Here is a 14,219-nt window from a genome sequence, read left to right as displayed (position 1 = left end):
GCTCAACGCTGTTTTTGGAGCATATGCGTATGGAAATAAGGTTCAAAATGGCATTAAAACCTAAAAATCGACAAAAATCACATAGCGACTTTTGTAGGCACAGCGACGCTTTGCTTTTAATTGCGTCTTGTCTAATTTAAATACGGCTGGTATTTTAATGTGTAGGAATCTAATTAGTTACTATATTAAAATTAATTTCCTGGGTTGGCACTCTAGTTTGAGTGGCGGCAAGTGGACAAAAAAACATAGTAAAAGTAGATCAGGTACATATTATGGTGCTGCTTTACCGCACTGGTGCGATACCTAATTAGTACAATACCTTACCATATATGTCGAATATTTAAAGGGCCATTTGTACTGTAAAACGTTGATAGGATACGATACATGTGCGATAGGTAGCTCGCAACTCGTGTCGGTTTAAAACACTCCCTTCGATCGAGTTTCAATTTATCGCCACTCGTTGCGAATTTCCTATTTTTCGCACTTGTATCGTAATTCGTAATGTACTATTACAGTACTTAATTTACCGCCCTGGTGCGGTAATTAGCGCTATACTTGCGTAGGTATGTCGAAAATTTAAAGCGCCATATGTACAGTCGACTGTAAAAATATGTCCCATAGTTCGTATGTCAGCGAATTTTTAAGTCGACCGCCAGGTGGCTTGGGTTCGACGACGGTGCCGTCCTTCCACACATCGATTGAAACCACTTCTCTACCCTACCCACATATGTATTACCTAACACTTTGCCTATGTACTTATGATTGTTTTAATGTAATAAATTTTTGTCTAATCATCATTAATTTAGGTATAAGCGAATTAAGAACTATGGGATATATATTTGAATAATTAAGTTGGCTACACCCATATTTTTACAGTTGCCTGTACTGTAAAACGTTGTACAATACACTTGCGAAAAGGTACTAATTAACCGGATGTTAGCCCTAATTTCAAAAATCCTTTCTAATTGGAGCTCATTTTTGGAAAATACCTACCTACCTATATGCAACATGTTACAAATTTAAATGGCAGTGCTTCTCTATTATATAATTATTAATGTCACCAGTGCCTATATATTTAGGTACGCGTAGCGTAAAAGCAAGAAAGTTATCTAAGCGAGTCTATACCCGCTTAGATAACTTTCCACCGAAAGTAATATAAATACTAACTTATTAACACAAGATAATTATCAACGTGTCCGATACACTAACTAAACAAATGCAATGCAGGCATGTTACCCGTAGGTATTTACTGATAGCTAATAACATTAAAGTTCATTAAGTAATGTCTGTGGTAGCCTTATTAAGTGCCTAAATAGATTAATCATTAATCAATGCTTACATTGTATTGTGTCATCGAAAGAGCTAGCTTCTTTATTATTATTATAATTTTATTGAACCAAGAGAATGCGAGGTAAGTTTCAAGACTCAAGTCGAGTCAGTCAATCGAGGAAGGTCGTCCAAAACGGTCGGATATTAATAGACCTATACACCCTTATATTGTTTTGATATTAACTGTATTAACCAGCTATGTTCCAGTTTACAGATCTTTGAATTTAGTTCTCAGTATGGAAGAGATACAAAAGTTGATTCCAAAGGACGCGCAAACTGTTCTAGTGTTTTTCGTAAATGGAAAGAAGGTGAGTCTTGTTTATTTGGTTTGTGCCGGTACAGAGGGCCTACCGCAAACCACATTCGACGTGTTGCCTCTCTGTCACAGTTACGTACGAATTCACAAGTGCGACAGAGAGGCAAGTACATGGTTTGCGGTTGAGGTAGGCCCTCAGTTCCGCATAAATAGTAGCGACTCGCCAAAAATATCTTCCACGCTAGATAACTTTTCCAAATAGAGATAAATATCTACAGGTTGCGTTTAAAAACTATCTATTTGTTGCAAGTTAATTGTTTCTACATTTTCTACACACAGAGATAGGTAATATATCTCTTTTTGATACGCTGTTTGAGAATGGTAGTTTTTTATTTACGTTGAGACGTAATAGTACGTCTTATCCGCTACATTTGGTGCTGACTGTACCTATAAGTTAAAACCAAAAATATTACTTTGCTAATCCGCGTAATAACGCGCATTAGCAAAGTAATATTTTTGGTTTTAATTAATATGGATTTCCGCAAAGTAACGCCTGATTCTATTCACTATTTGTAACTAAGTATAAGTATTATGTTTATGTTTTGTTTTTCAGGAGATATTCGTAAGGTTAACTACCTACCTAATATATCTACATTGTTAATTACAATCTGCTCTGCCATTTTTATTAGGGTCATTGCGCTAGTTTTCGTCCACTTGACGGAATTTGAATATAAATCTTCATTGCTGCACAAATTTGGACTTATTGCAATCCATAATAATATCTAAACAATTTATCTATCTACAAAACTTATATTTCGCAAGTAGCAAATTAAAAATGAAATGTATTACATATTTGCTAATCCGTCAAGTAGACGGAAACTGACAATGGACGGTAAACTAGCGCAATTATCCTATAAACTGGCTTGTGCCCGCGACTGCGTCTGCGTGGGATGATGATTAGTTATGAATCTTATGATTAATAAATTTCTTATATGTATGTCTTTTCTCGGGCCTCAAACTATCTTCACACCAAATTTCATCTAAATCGGTTCAGCGGTTTAAGCGTGAAGAGGTAACAGACAGACACACTTTCGCATTTATAATATTAGGTATAATAGTATGGATTAGTTGGAATTAAAGTTGATTTATAGGATATGTAGTTAGGTATAGTAAGGAGCTAAATAATTTCAGGAACATAGCTGCAGATTTAAGTGATAGGTAAGCGTTGGATAATCTAAATTATTAAACTATCAGAATTAGCACCCTCGCATACAAAAATGTTAAAATCTAAGCTAACAGTTTATAGGCATATTATTATAGCAAAAGGTGCATGATACTTCTGAAGTAAAAATATGACTTCTTTTGTAGGTCATGTTAACATAATACTCTGTCGGAAGTTATGTAGACCACCGAGCGATATAAGCATACAATAACCTAGCTACGCGTAAAATGATACTTTGTTATTCGAAAGGCGTTATCTGAGAATTTAAGTAAATTAGGTATGTTGGGGTACAACCACGGTAAAACCTGAGAAATAACGACTTAGTTTGTTCAGTATGAGCAAAAAGAAAAGATAGTATAGAGGGGTCCTGTCATTGTCAATTTTGTAGTCACGGTACATTTACTGCCATCTATCGACACACGATTAAAACTTAAAATAAAATTGAAAATGTATAAAATAATCAAAATATGTTTACGGATAAATGATTCTTAATTTTTATTGTTCCATACTGACCCATGTTCTTTCACTGATATGTGTTAAAATTGTTAAATACCAAACGGTGTGGTTACCGCCATCTAGCCGAGAATAGGCCAAAGGTAATGGCGCCATCTATTCGAGAATTACTTTTCCTTGGCCGTCCGAGGCACGTTTTTTTCTTAGACTTTATTTATCTTATACGGAGTTATATATATCTCTGGTATGAGGTATTGCGTAGGTACCTATTTTTAAAGCTTAGGCGCCTTAAAACAAGCTAAAAACCTGTCTGAGCGACTTAATTAATGCTAGATCTCGTTCAAAGCAATTTTCGGTGGAAGTTTGGATTAGTTTAGATAGGATTTGGAAAGGTTTAGTGGATAGTTTTATCATTCTCTTATTTTACAAGTTATAGGGGGTGGGACACACATTTTACCACTTTGGAAGTGTCTCTCCTTCCTCAATATCATTTTTGAAGACCTATATAGATACTTATCCCAAACGTATGGGCTTGATGAAAAAAATTTTTTTTGAGTTGCAGTTCTAAGTCTAAGTATGGGGAACCCCCAAAGTTTTTGGTTTTTTTTTCTATTTTTGTGTGAAAATCTTAATGCGGTTCACAGAATACATCTACTTACCAAGTTTCAGCAGTATAGTTCTTATAGTTTCAGAAAAAAGTGGCTGTGACATACACGGACAGACAGACAGACATGACGAATCCATAAGGGTTCCGTTTTTTGCCATTTGGCTACGGAACCCTAAAAAAACAACGGGGCGCACTCCGGGAGTGCCGGCAGAAGTGAAAACACTGAAAACTCAACATTTGTAACTCAAAATATTAATGACAGCGCCATCTAGTGCAAAATATCTGCAGCACTAAGTATGACTTCCTTGACTTGACTTAAATATTAATACCAGTTTGAGGGAAACTCACTAGATGGCATTTAAATAAAAAAAAAAATCAATGACATTGTCCGTCACACATGACGTCACGCAAGCGCCTTACGCGTTAACGCTGTCTCGAGTTTAACATTTTTTCCCCACCTCAAAAACTGCACAGCGCCGCTAAAGAAGTTTTCACTTGAAAAGCAGGATATTGCGATCTCGAGCATGCACCCCATCTCGCTCACGCTTAATACGCTCGGTGAGCGTGAGACAAGAACACGAACCTACGGGGCTTAAAATATTTGTATTTGCAAGTTTTTTGTCGATTAAGATTTCGGTTTTTTTTTCAAAATGGCGGAGTTATGAGGCTTCGCAAGGTCCACAGCTCACAGCCACCAGACTATTAAGCATGGACGTGTTTTCTTTAAAACGGACTGAGATCGGTTTTAATATGTAAATCATATTACTTATATAACCCTTTGACCGCCGTTGTCCGGTATAGAAGACAACGATAGAACGATACGCTGGCGCCGTCGTCTTGTATACAAGACACAAATTCAACCACTGAGTTAATGTGAAAATAATAACAATTGCAATTTCATTTACACTTGTGTTCATATTTAAGGTCTTTGTTTTTTCATTTATTTGCTTTTTAAGCCGCTATATAAATCCCTCCTTTTATAATAAGGCATTTAAAAAAATTGCTCCAATCTTCAACATTTTTCATGTTCCTCGTCGCCGTTGTCTTGTATAAAAGACAGCTAGGGATGGGAATGTTAACTCGATATGGGAATTTTTAAAGTAAATATAAAGTCAGAAATATGTTTTTATCTAAGTATTTGAACACTTGTTAATCGCCAATTTTTTTTAAACTAATAGTAGGTATAACTACTTACTAGAATACGTAGAACGAGAGTCAGATAGGCATAACTATATTTAAAGTTCAGGCAGCTTCTTAAGTTCTATAAAGTAGAGTCAGACAAGTAAATTTGCCCTTGTAGATTGTGGACTATTTAATTGCAGAAGAGATAAATAAAAAAAATTATTGATGTTATTTTATAGCTTAGTGGGAAGGGATACACCGCAGCGACCGCTTCGCACAAGAGTGGTACAGGGACATACCTGTTTATCAGACTTTAGTTTTTTGTTATAACATTGAAGTTAATGTGTAATTTTTTTATAACAAGTCGTTGAACGTTTTTTTGATAAGAGTTTACCTATATGAATGTAAACCAAACTGAAATTATAATGATAGATTCTAATTCCGGAATAATACATATCTTCACGCATTAAAAATTCAACCCACGTGTAATTTTCACTAAAACAGTTCCGGTGTATTGACTTTATCGACACATGATGCGCAGCTTTAACGTTACGCCAATAAAGTTTACGTACCGACAAGCGCTTACGCCGTTGACCTAGAGACTATTATTACTTGATCCGCGCGGAAACAGTCCTTGTCGATCTGCACTGCGGGCAGTCCATGCGCGCCGTTGTCTTGTATAAAAGACTTCTCGTACAGCCTAGTGCGGCGATATCACGTCTTGAATCGACATTGTTTAGTGGTTGTTTTTTATGTTAAATCCCTATATTTTAAACATTTTCGGGTGTAAAACATATGTTTAATTTTGGCAATTTGGAATTAAATTGAAACAGGATAAGAACAAAGCTAAATTAAAAAGATTTTTACCATAAATTGTAAATATCGATATCACTATTTGCAATCCCTAAACTTTTTATTAGTTGTTTACTTAAAATTTGCTCTGGCGTGTGAGTGAGCGTCTTTGCGGACTAGGTCCGGCGGCCAAAAGGATAATAGACCCTACTGGTATAGTAGGTATTTTGGGACTACGAGTATATAGGTACATAGGCACACTCCACACTCAATCAAATCACTTTTGTATAAAGTTGCAAGTATCCCATGAAACTACGACAATTTATCCTACTAGACTTGAAATTACGGCAATTTATCCACTCATTTCAATTTTCAAACAATCGATCGATAATACACAGGGTGTCAATTAAACTGCTACGCCAAAACTGCGTAACCACTGAAGACAGAGAAGAAAAAGCCTTATTTTCTGGCATCGTTATAAATTGACTGTCTTGTATTGATCCAGGTAACAGAGCCCGCTCCGGATCCGGAATGGACGCTTCTATGGTATCTGCGGCGGAAGCTCCGACTGACGGGCACCAAGTACGGCTGCGGGGAGGGCGGCTGCGGCGCTTGCACTGTTATGGTCTCCCAGTACAACGCACGGGATGACAACGTCAAGTATCCTTTTTGAACACTGAACACTTGAAAAAAAACAAAATAACATCATATAAAGTTGTTGTGGGAAACACCGCTCGTTAACGATGAGGCCGCCTGTTGTCTACTATAGTTTAATTTATATGCAATGTTTCTTTTCATATAGGTGAGCAATTAGAATAATTGTATTGTATTTTATTGTAATAATAATAAATAACCTACATAGCCTAGCTAATCGGTAGTGACACTAAGTGACACTGCCTACGCAGCAGGAGATCCCGGATTCTCGAATCCTGGTAAGGGCAAATATGTATATTCATAATTGTATACTATGTTGTATATATCGTCACCTAGTACCAATAACACAAGCCTTACTGAGCTTACTGTGGGACTAGATCGATGTGTGTAAGATTACAAATCCGCACTGCCAACGCCGCTAGCGTTTTTGCGACCATGCCGGAATGGACTTATTTGGGGGAAGTCTTTTATATTTAGTATTTAGTTTTAAGTTGTGTTTTGTGTTAGCATAAGTTTAATGTACTTACCTACGTGTTTTTGCAAATGATTAACATAATAAGGAATGAGATTACGAATAATTTATATTTAATTGTTAAAATAAAATGATAATTTTTTGACACGTAATTCTTGTAAATCAATAGTTTCTTAACAAAGTTTAACAGACATATTGCTGTAAACGCGTGCTTGACACCCGTGTGCGCTATGCACGGTTTAGCTGTAACGACGGTTGAAGGAATTGGTTCGAGTCAAGAAAAGCTTCACGCCGTACAGGAACGGATAGCCAAGTCTCACGGATCACAGTGCGGATTCTGCACCCCCGGCATAGTTATGTCCATGTACGCTTTACTAAGAAACAAATCAAAAATACAAGAAAAAGACATTGAAAGTGCTTTTCAAGGTAACCTCTGCAGATGCACCGGATACAGACCAATTATTGAAGGATTTAAAACATTCGTTGAAGCCTGGGAAACACAGTACGCGAATGGTAATAAAGGTGATAGCTGTATGATGGGAGAAGAGTGCTGTAGAAATAAGAAAACGAGTGAAGAAAAATCAATCCTATACGACAAATCATCTTTTCAGCCTTATGATCCTACACAAGAACCAATATTTCCACCAGAACTGAAAATTAATACGACGTATCAACAAGAATACCTTTGTTTTAAAGGTGAAAGCATACTGTGGCTCCGGCCACAAAATTTACATGACGTTTTGTCTATAAAGAAATATTATCCACATAGCAAAATCGTTGGAGGAAACACGGAGATAGGAGTTGAAATGAAATTTAAGAAAATTGTTTACCCAATTTTACTTTCTCCATCTCTGATAACAGAAATGAATTTTTGTTCTGTGACGAATAAAGGTGTTGAAATCGGTTCCTCTACTACGTTGGCGGAAATAGAAAAGTTCCTTCGGGACGTCGCTACAAAAAATCCTGGGAGATGTAATATTTTTGAAGCCATTACAGACATGCTTCACTGGTTTGCCGGCAATCAAGTCCGTAATGTCGCATCACTTGCAGGTAATATAATAACTGCGAGTCCAATATCGGATTTAAACCCTATATTGATGGCATCAAATGCCGTTTTGAACGTGTACAGTATGGATAAAGGACATAGGCAAGTGGTAATGAACGAATCTTTTTTCAAAGGATATCGGAAAACTGTAATAGAAGACCACGAAATACTTATGTCCATTGAAATTCCATTCACGAAAGAATCACAATTCTTCAAAGCATATAAACAAGCTAAAAGGAAAGAAGACGATATATCTATAGTCACAGCGGCTTTTAATGTAACATTTAAAGAAAACAGTATTGTAGTGGAAGAAGCCACACTATGTTACGGTGGAATGGGACCGACTACTAAATGTGCAACTAAAACATCAAAAGCAGTGCAAAACCTAAGTTGGAATCAAAATATGTTAAATGTTGTTTTCGAAAATCTGTTACAAGAGTTTGAGTTAGACATTTCGGTGCCAGGGGGAATGGCAGAGTACAGAAAATCGCTTTGTTTAAGTTTATTTTTTAGATTCTATATCGACGTATATAGTAAAATACAAAAATACAATGGTACCACTATACCTCCGCAGTATTTAAGTGCTGCCACTGAAGAGTCGACATCATCATGGAACAGTTCGCAGTATTTTGAAATAAATGACAAGAACAGAAAGATATCGGATAGTGTAGGCAAACCTGTGCCACATATGTCTGCTTTCAAGCAAGCCTGTGGTGAAGCTTTGTACTGTGATGATATTCCACATTTTGAAGATGAACTTTTTTTGACATTAGTTTTCAGTTCTGAAACTCACGCGGAAATTGTGTCGATAGATGCAAGTAAAGCCTTGTTAGTCCCTGGGGTAGTAGCTTTTTTGTCAGCATTAGATTTAGAAGAAAATCGTAACAAATTAGGTCCAATATTTAAAGACGAAGAGATATTTGCCTCAAAAGTGGTGACAAGTCGGTCCTGTGTTGTTGGAGCTGTGATTGCAAAATCAGAAAGTGCCGCAAGGAAGGGAAAAGATTTAGTCAGCGTTACTTACAACGCTCTTAATCCTGTTATAGTGACCATTGAAGATGCGATTGCTTACAAGTCATACTTTTCAAGTCCACGCGTACTCAAAAAAGGAGATGTAGTCGATGTTTTTAAAAACACAAAGCCTAACAGAATAATTAGGGGCCATGTAAGAAGTGGCGCACAAGAACACTTCTATTTAGAAACGATGTCTGCGTTTGCCATCAGGAGAGAAGATGAGTTAGAAATTATTTCTTCTACGCAAAATCCTGCTGAAATTGGAGTAAGTAGTTGACAGATAGTCAGTCAGTTTATTGAAGCAAAATTAAACAAATATTTTCAATTATTAGGTCCTAATACACTTTAATTTTGTTTCTAGCACCTTGCATCACAAGCTCTTGGTATACCCAATAATAAAGTTGTTTCGAAAGTAAAAAGGTTAGGAGGTGGTTTTGGTGGCAAGGAAACTCGAGCAACTATACTCGCTATACCCGTGGCAATAGCCAGTTATAAATTGAAGAAGCCAGTTAGAGCTGTTCTGGATAGAGATGAAGATATGCAAGCTACAGGCTACAGACACCCATGTTTGATCAAATATCAGGCGACGTTTGATAATGATGGAACAATTACAGCTGCTAAATTTGAGATTTATGCAAACGCAGGAAATTCAATGGACATATCGTGTTCTGTAAGTTATTTTAAATCTTACTTAAATTTATCGATTCCCTCAGTAAGCTTATATACATTTTATATTATAAACAGGCATAGCTCTACATGAATAGGTAAAACAAAAAAAATAAATAGAATAAACTAGCTAGAGAAAAAATGAGGACTAAGTTTGTATGGATAAACGGTTGTCCACTATTCTTTTAAACAAAGAAAATCGAAATGAAACAGCTTATTTTATTTTCTATTTACAGATGATGGAGAGAATAGTCATGCACTTAGATAATTGTTACCATATACCAAACATAGACGTTGAAGGATACCTTTGCAAAACCAATATGCCTTCAAATACAGCTTTTAGGGGATTTGGCGGTCCACAAGCGATGTTTGCTACGGAGACATTGATAAGAGACGTGGCTGCAGCCCTCGGCAAGGACTATGAAGAAATTGCAGATCTAAATCTTTACAGAGAAGGTCACCTAACACACTTTAACCAGTGCCTTACATATTGCACTATTTCCAGATGTTGGAAAGAATGCATTGAAAATTCAAACTATTGGGAAAGAAAGAAAAGTGTTGAAGAATTTAATAGGTGTGTATCAAATATTAATTGTTTATTTCTATAAATTACAATTAATTAAATGTTCTTGCCTTTAATGCCCCATCATTTATTTACAGGCGTAACAGATGGAAAAAGAAGGGGATTTCAATATTACCCACGAAATACGGTATATCATTTCAAGGAGACCTCCTTATGCAAGGAGGTGCGTTGGTTTTAATATATACAGATGGATCGGTTCTTATATCTATCGGAGGTATCGAAATGGGACAAGGTCTATTTACAAAAATGATTCAAGTTGCATCCAGAGTTCTAGAAGTCGATATCAGCAAAATTCACATTAGCGAAATGGCCACCAATACTATTCCAAATAGTTCACCGACAGCGGCGAGTATGAGTTCTGATATATATGGAATGGCAGTTGTTGATGCGTGCACTACTCTAACGAAAAGGCTGGAGCCATACAAAATCAAAAATCCCACTGGAACATGGGAGGACTGGGTCATGTCGGCCTATTTTGACAGGGTCCATTTGTCAGCTACAGGTTTTTACGTAGTACCGAAAATCGAATACAACCCTGAAACAAATTCTGGCAATCTTTTTGAATACTTCACTTATGGAGCAGCGTGCTCAGAAGTTCTGGTGGATTGTTTGACGGGGGATCACACTGTGCTCAGAACTGATATTGTTATGGATTTAGGCGAAAGTTTAAACCCTGCAATTGACATAGGTCAAATTGAGGGGGCATTCACACAGGGCTATGGATACTACACGATAGAGGAAATGGTATTTTCACCTACTGGTGAATTACTATCTCGTGGTCCGGGTGCTTATAAAATACCTGGGTTTTCCGATATACCGAAAACATTCAATGTTTCACTGTTAAAAGGAGCACCTAATCCCCGCGCCGTCTATTCTTCAAAGGTGAGTAAAACAAAAAAGAACAATCATGAAAAAATGATCATGCGTCGAATACAAGTATGCACCTACTTAGTCAACGCCATCTTTACACAAATGCGTGATGCGTAATTTTAAACATCTGTCCCTGATTTGACGAGACGAGGCAATATATCTAATTATCAATAGTCAATTCTATGCACAAGTTTCATATTATCTACCATCACAGCAATGTTTTTGTCCGATCAGAAAAACCAACTTTTATTTTATTGTGATATGGATATTATTCGCGACGCTATCTGGTCAAGTACGTAAGTAAGACATATAGTACGTTTGTCGTACGTTAATTTCGCCGTTCTCGTAATTTCAGTCGCTGTTTTACCTGCGCAATAAAATAGGATACGATACAATTATGAACCGGGTTGAAAATGCACCATCATCACAAGATTTCACAATTTTCCAGGCTGTGGGCGAGCCTCCACTATTCCTCGCCGCATCAGTATTCTTCGCAATCAAGGAGGCTATCCGATCAGCTCGAGTGGACGCCGGCGTGTCTCCCGAGTTTGTGCTGGAGACACCGGCGACTTGCGCGCGAATAAGAATGGCTTGCGAAGACGAAATAACGAAACAGGTGGGTTACTTTACTGGTCGCATGTTTGTGGATGGCTAATCAAAAGGACTACAGGGTGTTTTTAAACTGGATGGACGGGACGGATGCCAGTATTTTAAATTTTACTGATAGTAAAACAGTTCGTAACACTAATGGTAGGATTGACAAGGGAAACCTATACTGGCGTCATCTGTAAAAAGCTTGGGCCGACCAACTCCATTTACAGCATTTAAATAAAATCATGAAATTGAGAAGGCATGGATCCACGAAAATAAGAGTAACTTTAATTCGTCAACCTATGAACTATGGAGACACTGGGAGAAATGATCCCTCATGGTAACAGTTGTAATACTTGTAATGCCTAAGTGTAGATGATATTGATAATAATTAATTTTAAATGAAGATGTATCTTTCTAAGAGCCACTTGCACCATCCCTCTAAACCGGGATTAACCGGTTAAACCTGGAGTTACCATGGTTAACAGTACAATTTGACACTGGGTTAATGGTTTAACCGGTTAACCCAGGGCTAATGATATGTTGCAAGTTTGAGAACCAGATGCTATAAATTGATATCTATTGTATAATGAGTGATGTTAATACCATAAAGAAAATTACGCGCAAATTTTACACCGGTGTATTTTAAATATGTAAATTCGTTTTCAGGTAAAACCTACAATAACCAGGAATGGCAAGCCTTGGAACGTGGTCGCATAGCATTTAAATATGTATTATATTGAATAAATATATATTTTTTAATTATTACATTGTAAGTATGATTCGTTCTACATACGTTACGTAGGTTAGGTACCTATTGTCTATAGGCACATGTATAAGATTGAATAAACTTTTTGTTTTAATTGCTTAATTGGATTTTCTTTCAATACACTAGCCTTTTCCCGCGATTATATTTTCGTAACAGTTAATTGTTTCATTCAACCCAAATGTCTTCCACAGCCAAGACAAATAATGAACATTAATTACCTACACCCCAACAAACTAGAACTTGGCACCCATATCTGAATTCTTTTTAACCACACTAAGCGCCACTTGCACCAACTCACTAACCAGGGGTTAACCGGTTAAACCTGGAGTTACTATGGTTACCAGTACAATTTGACACTGCTTTAACGGTTTAACCGCTTAACCCCGGGTTAGTGGGATGGTGCAAGTGGCCCTAACTCGGTAAGACTTACTTTGCACTTCAAAAACTGATAGCAAAGTGCAAGTAATTCACATGTAAGGCAAAGTAATCAAATGCAAAATTTGAGTTGTTTTCTTATTTTTGTTGGTAGAATTGACTTTTAAATGATTTTGGATGATAAATATTTTATAACATTCATGTGGATTTGATTTGGTTTGATTTTGATATTTTACGTTTAATATTTGCTTCGGGTTGGTGTCGTGAAAAATGTTGTGTTTCACTTGGGGGCAAATTTTGTTTAACCCTCGTGCTTTGAAACCCTCGCAACGCTCAAGATTCAAATTCTCGAACTACTCGCTACGCTCGTGGTTCAATTTTGGAATCCTTCACTTGCTCGGGTATCAATATTAGCAGGAGCTGTTAAACAACAACTTTGCCCCCTTGTAAAACAAATAACTGAAAAAATGATGCACAATCATGGGGCGTAAGTTGAATATTGCAAACGAGAGTAAGTTAAATCGCGACGGCTTGCCGGAGCGATTTATAGACTCGAGTTTGCAATATTATTACGCCCCGAGTTACACACAATGTTTTTCATCACACTTGCGATACAAAAATTAAGTAATAAAGACAAAAAACTGTTAATTATGGCACTAGAAACTTCATAACTCCCTAGGGAGAACGCTTTTTCTATAACTCCCGCTAAACCTGCGTGCAATTCCACATTTACTGAGCGAGTGTGATGAAAATAACTATTATTATCATCAAGTGCTAGCATAAGCGTGTGAGCAAAGAAATATTGGTAATTAACTAGTGTTAATATTTTGTAACATTAATCTGTTGTGATCTGAAAAATAACAGTTCACCAGACGAGTTTGAGGAGTAGGTAGGTATTTTTACTTTTGAGTTACTGTTGCTGAATAGTCATTTTAAGTTTTTTAACCAATTAAAATCTACTAATAAACCTTGTTAAGTTTAGCCTCTCAAAATATTGGTCGCACGCAACGGCTGCTAAGTACCCGTAGGTATATAGGTACCTAATAACCTTACCTTACCTTGTAGGTAACTAGGTATCCCTAAACCTATTAACGGAAACTATACTTAAATAATTTAAGTACAGTTTCCGATTATTATTATCGGACGGGATACGACGCAACGACGGGACGGGGGACGCAAAGAACCGACGGATAGCCCGCATGTAGGTAGTGGTCGGCTGTCCCCTCTTATAATAAAATTGGGATTCTGTATTATTACTTGGTAAATAAAGTACATATGTAGTCATAAAACTCATAAATACTCTATTTGCAAATGTTATACATAATTATCTGGGCTTTTGTATCACAATTATCGCATGTAGTTTTTATAACAAAGTACCTATAGTAAGGTGCATAAGTGT

General features: G+C 36.8%; 1 protein-coding gene across 1 annotated transcript; it reads left to right on the top strand.

Annotated features, from left to right (window-relative positions):
• The first annotated feature begins 1,481 nt into the window (after window positions 1-1,481).
• Window positions 1,482-12,492, top strand: LOC134664246 (xanthine dehydrogenase-like). Its single transcript, XM_063520791.1, has 8 exons — window positions 1,482-1,637; window positions 6,287-6,441; window positions 7,098-9,231; window positions 9,328-9,636; window positions 9,869-10,206; window positions 10,293-11,097; window positions 11,534-11,701; window positions 12,346-12,492. The coding sequence occupies exons 1-8, from the start codon at window positions 1,566-1,568 to the stop codon at window positions 12,394-12,396; spliced, it is 4,032 nt and encodes a 1,343-aa protein (XP_063376861.1). The 5' UTR covers window positions 1,482-1,565; the 3' UTR covers window positions 12,397-12,492.
• Window positions 12,493-14,219: the final 1,727 nt, after the last annotated feature.

Source organism: Cydia fagiglandana, chromosome 1 (assembly GCF_963556715.1).
Source record: "Cydia fagiglandana chromosome 1, ilCydFagi1.1, whole genome shotgun sequence".
NCBI classification, from domain to species: domain Eukaryota; kingdom Metazoa; phylum Arthropoda; class Insecta; order Lepidoptera; family Tortricidae; genus Cydia; species Cydia fagiglandana.
This window is presented reverse-complemented; position numbering and strand designations above follow the sequence as displayed.

What these genes read in the sequence shown, in the direction of transcription:
- LOC134664246 (XM_063520791.1), top strand. Translation starts at nt 1,566, where the DNA reads ATGGAAGAGATACAAAAGTTGATTCCAAAGGACGCGCAAACTGTTCTA. An exon ending in CAATGGACATATCGTGTTCT is followed by an intron (nt 9,637 to 9,868) that starts GTAAGTTATTTT and finishes TTCTATTTACAG; the next exon opens with ATGATGGAGAGAATAGTCAT. An exon ending in AAGACGAAATAACGAAACAG is followed by an intron (nt 11,702 to 12,345) that starts GTGGGTTACTTT and finishes ATTCGTTTTCAG; the next exon opens with GTAAAACCTACAATAACCAG.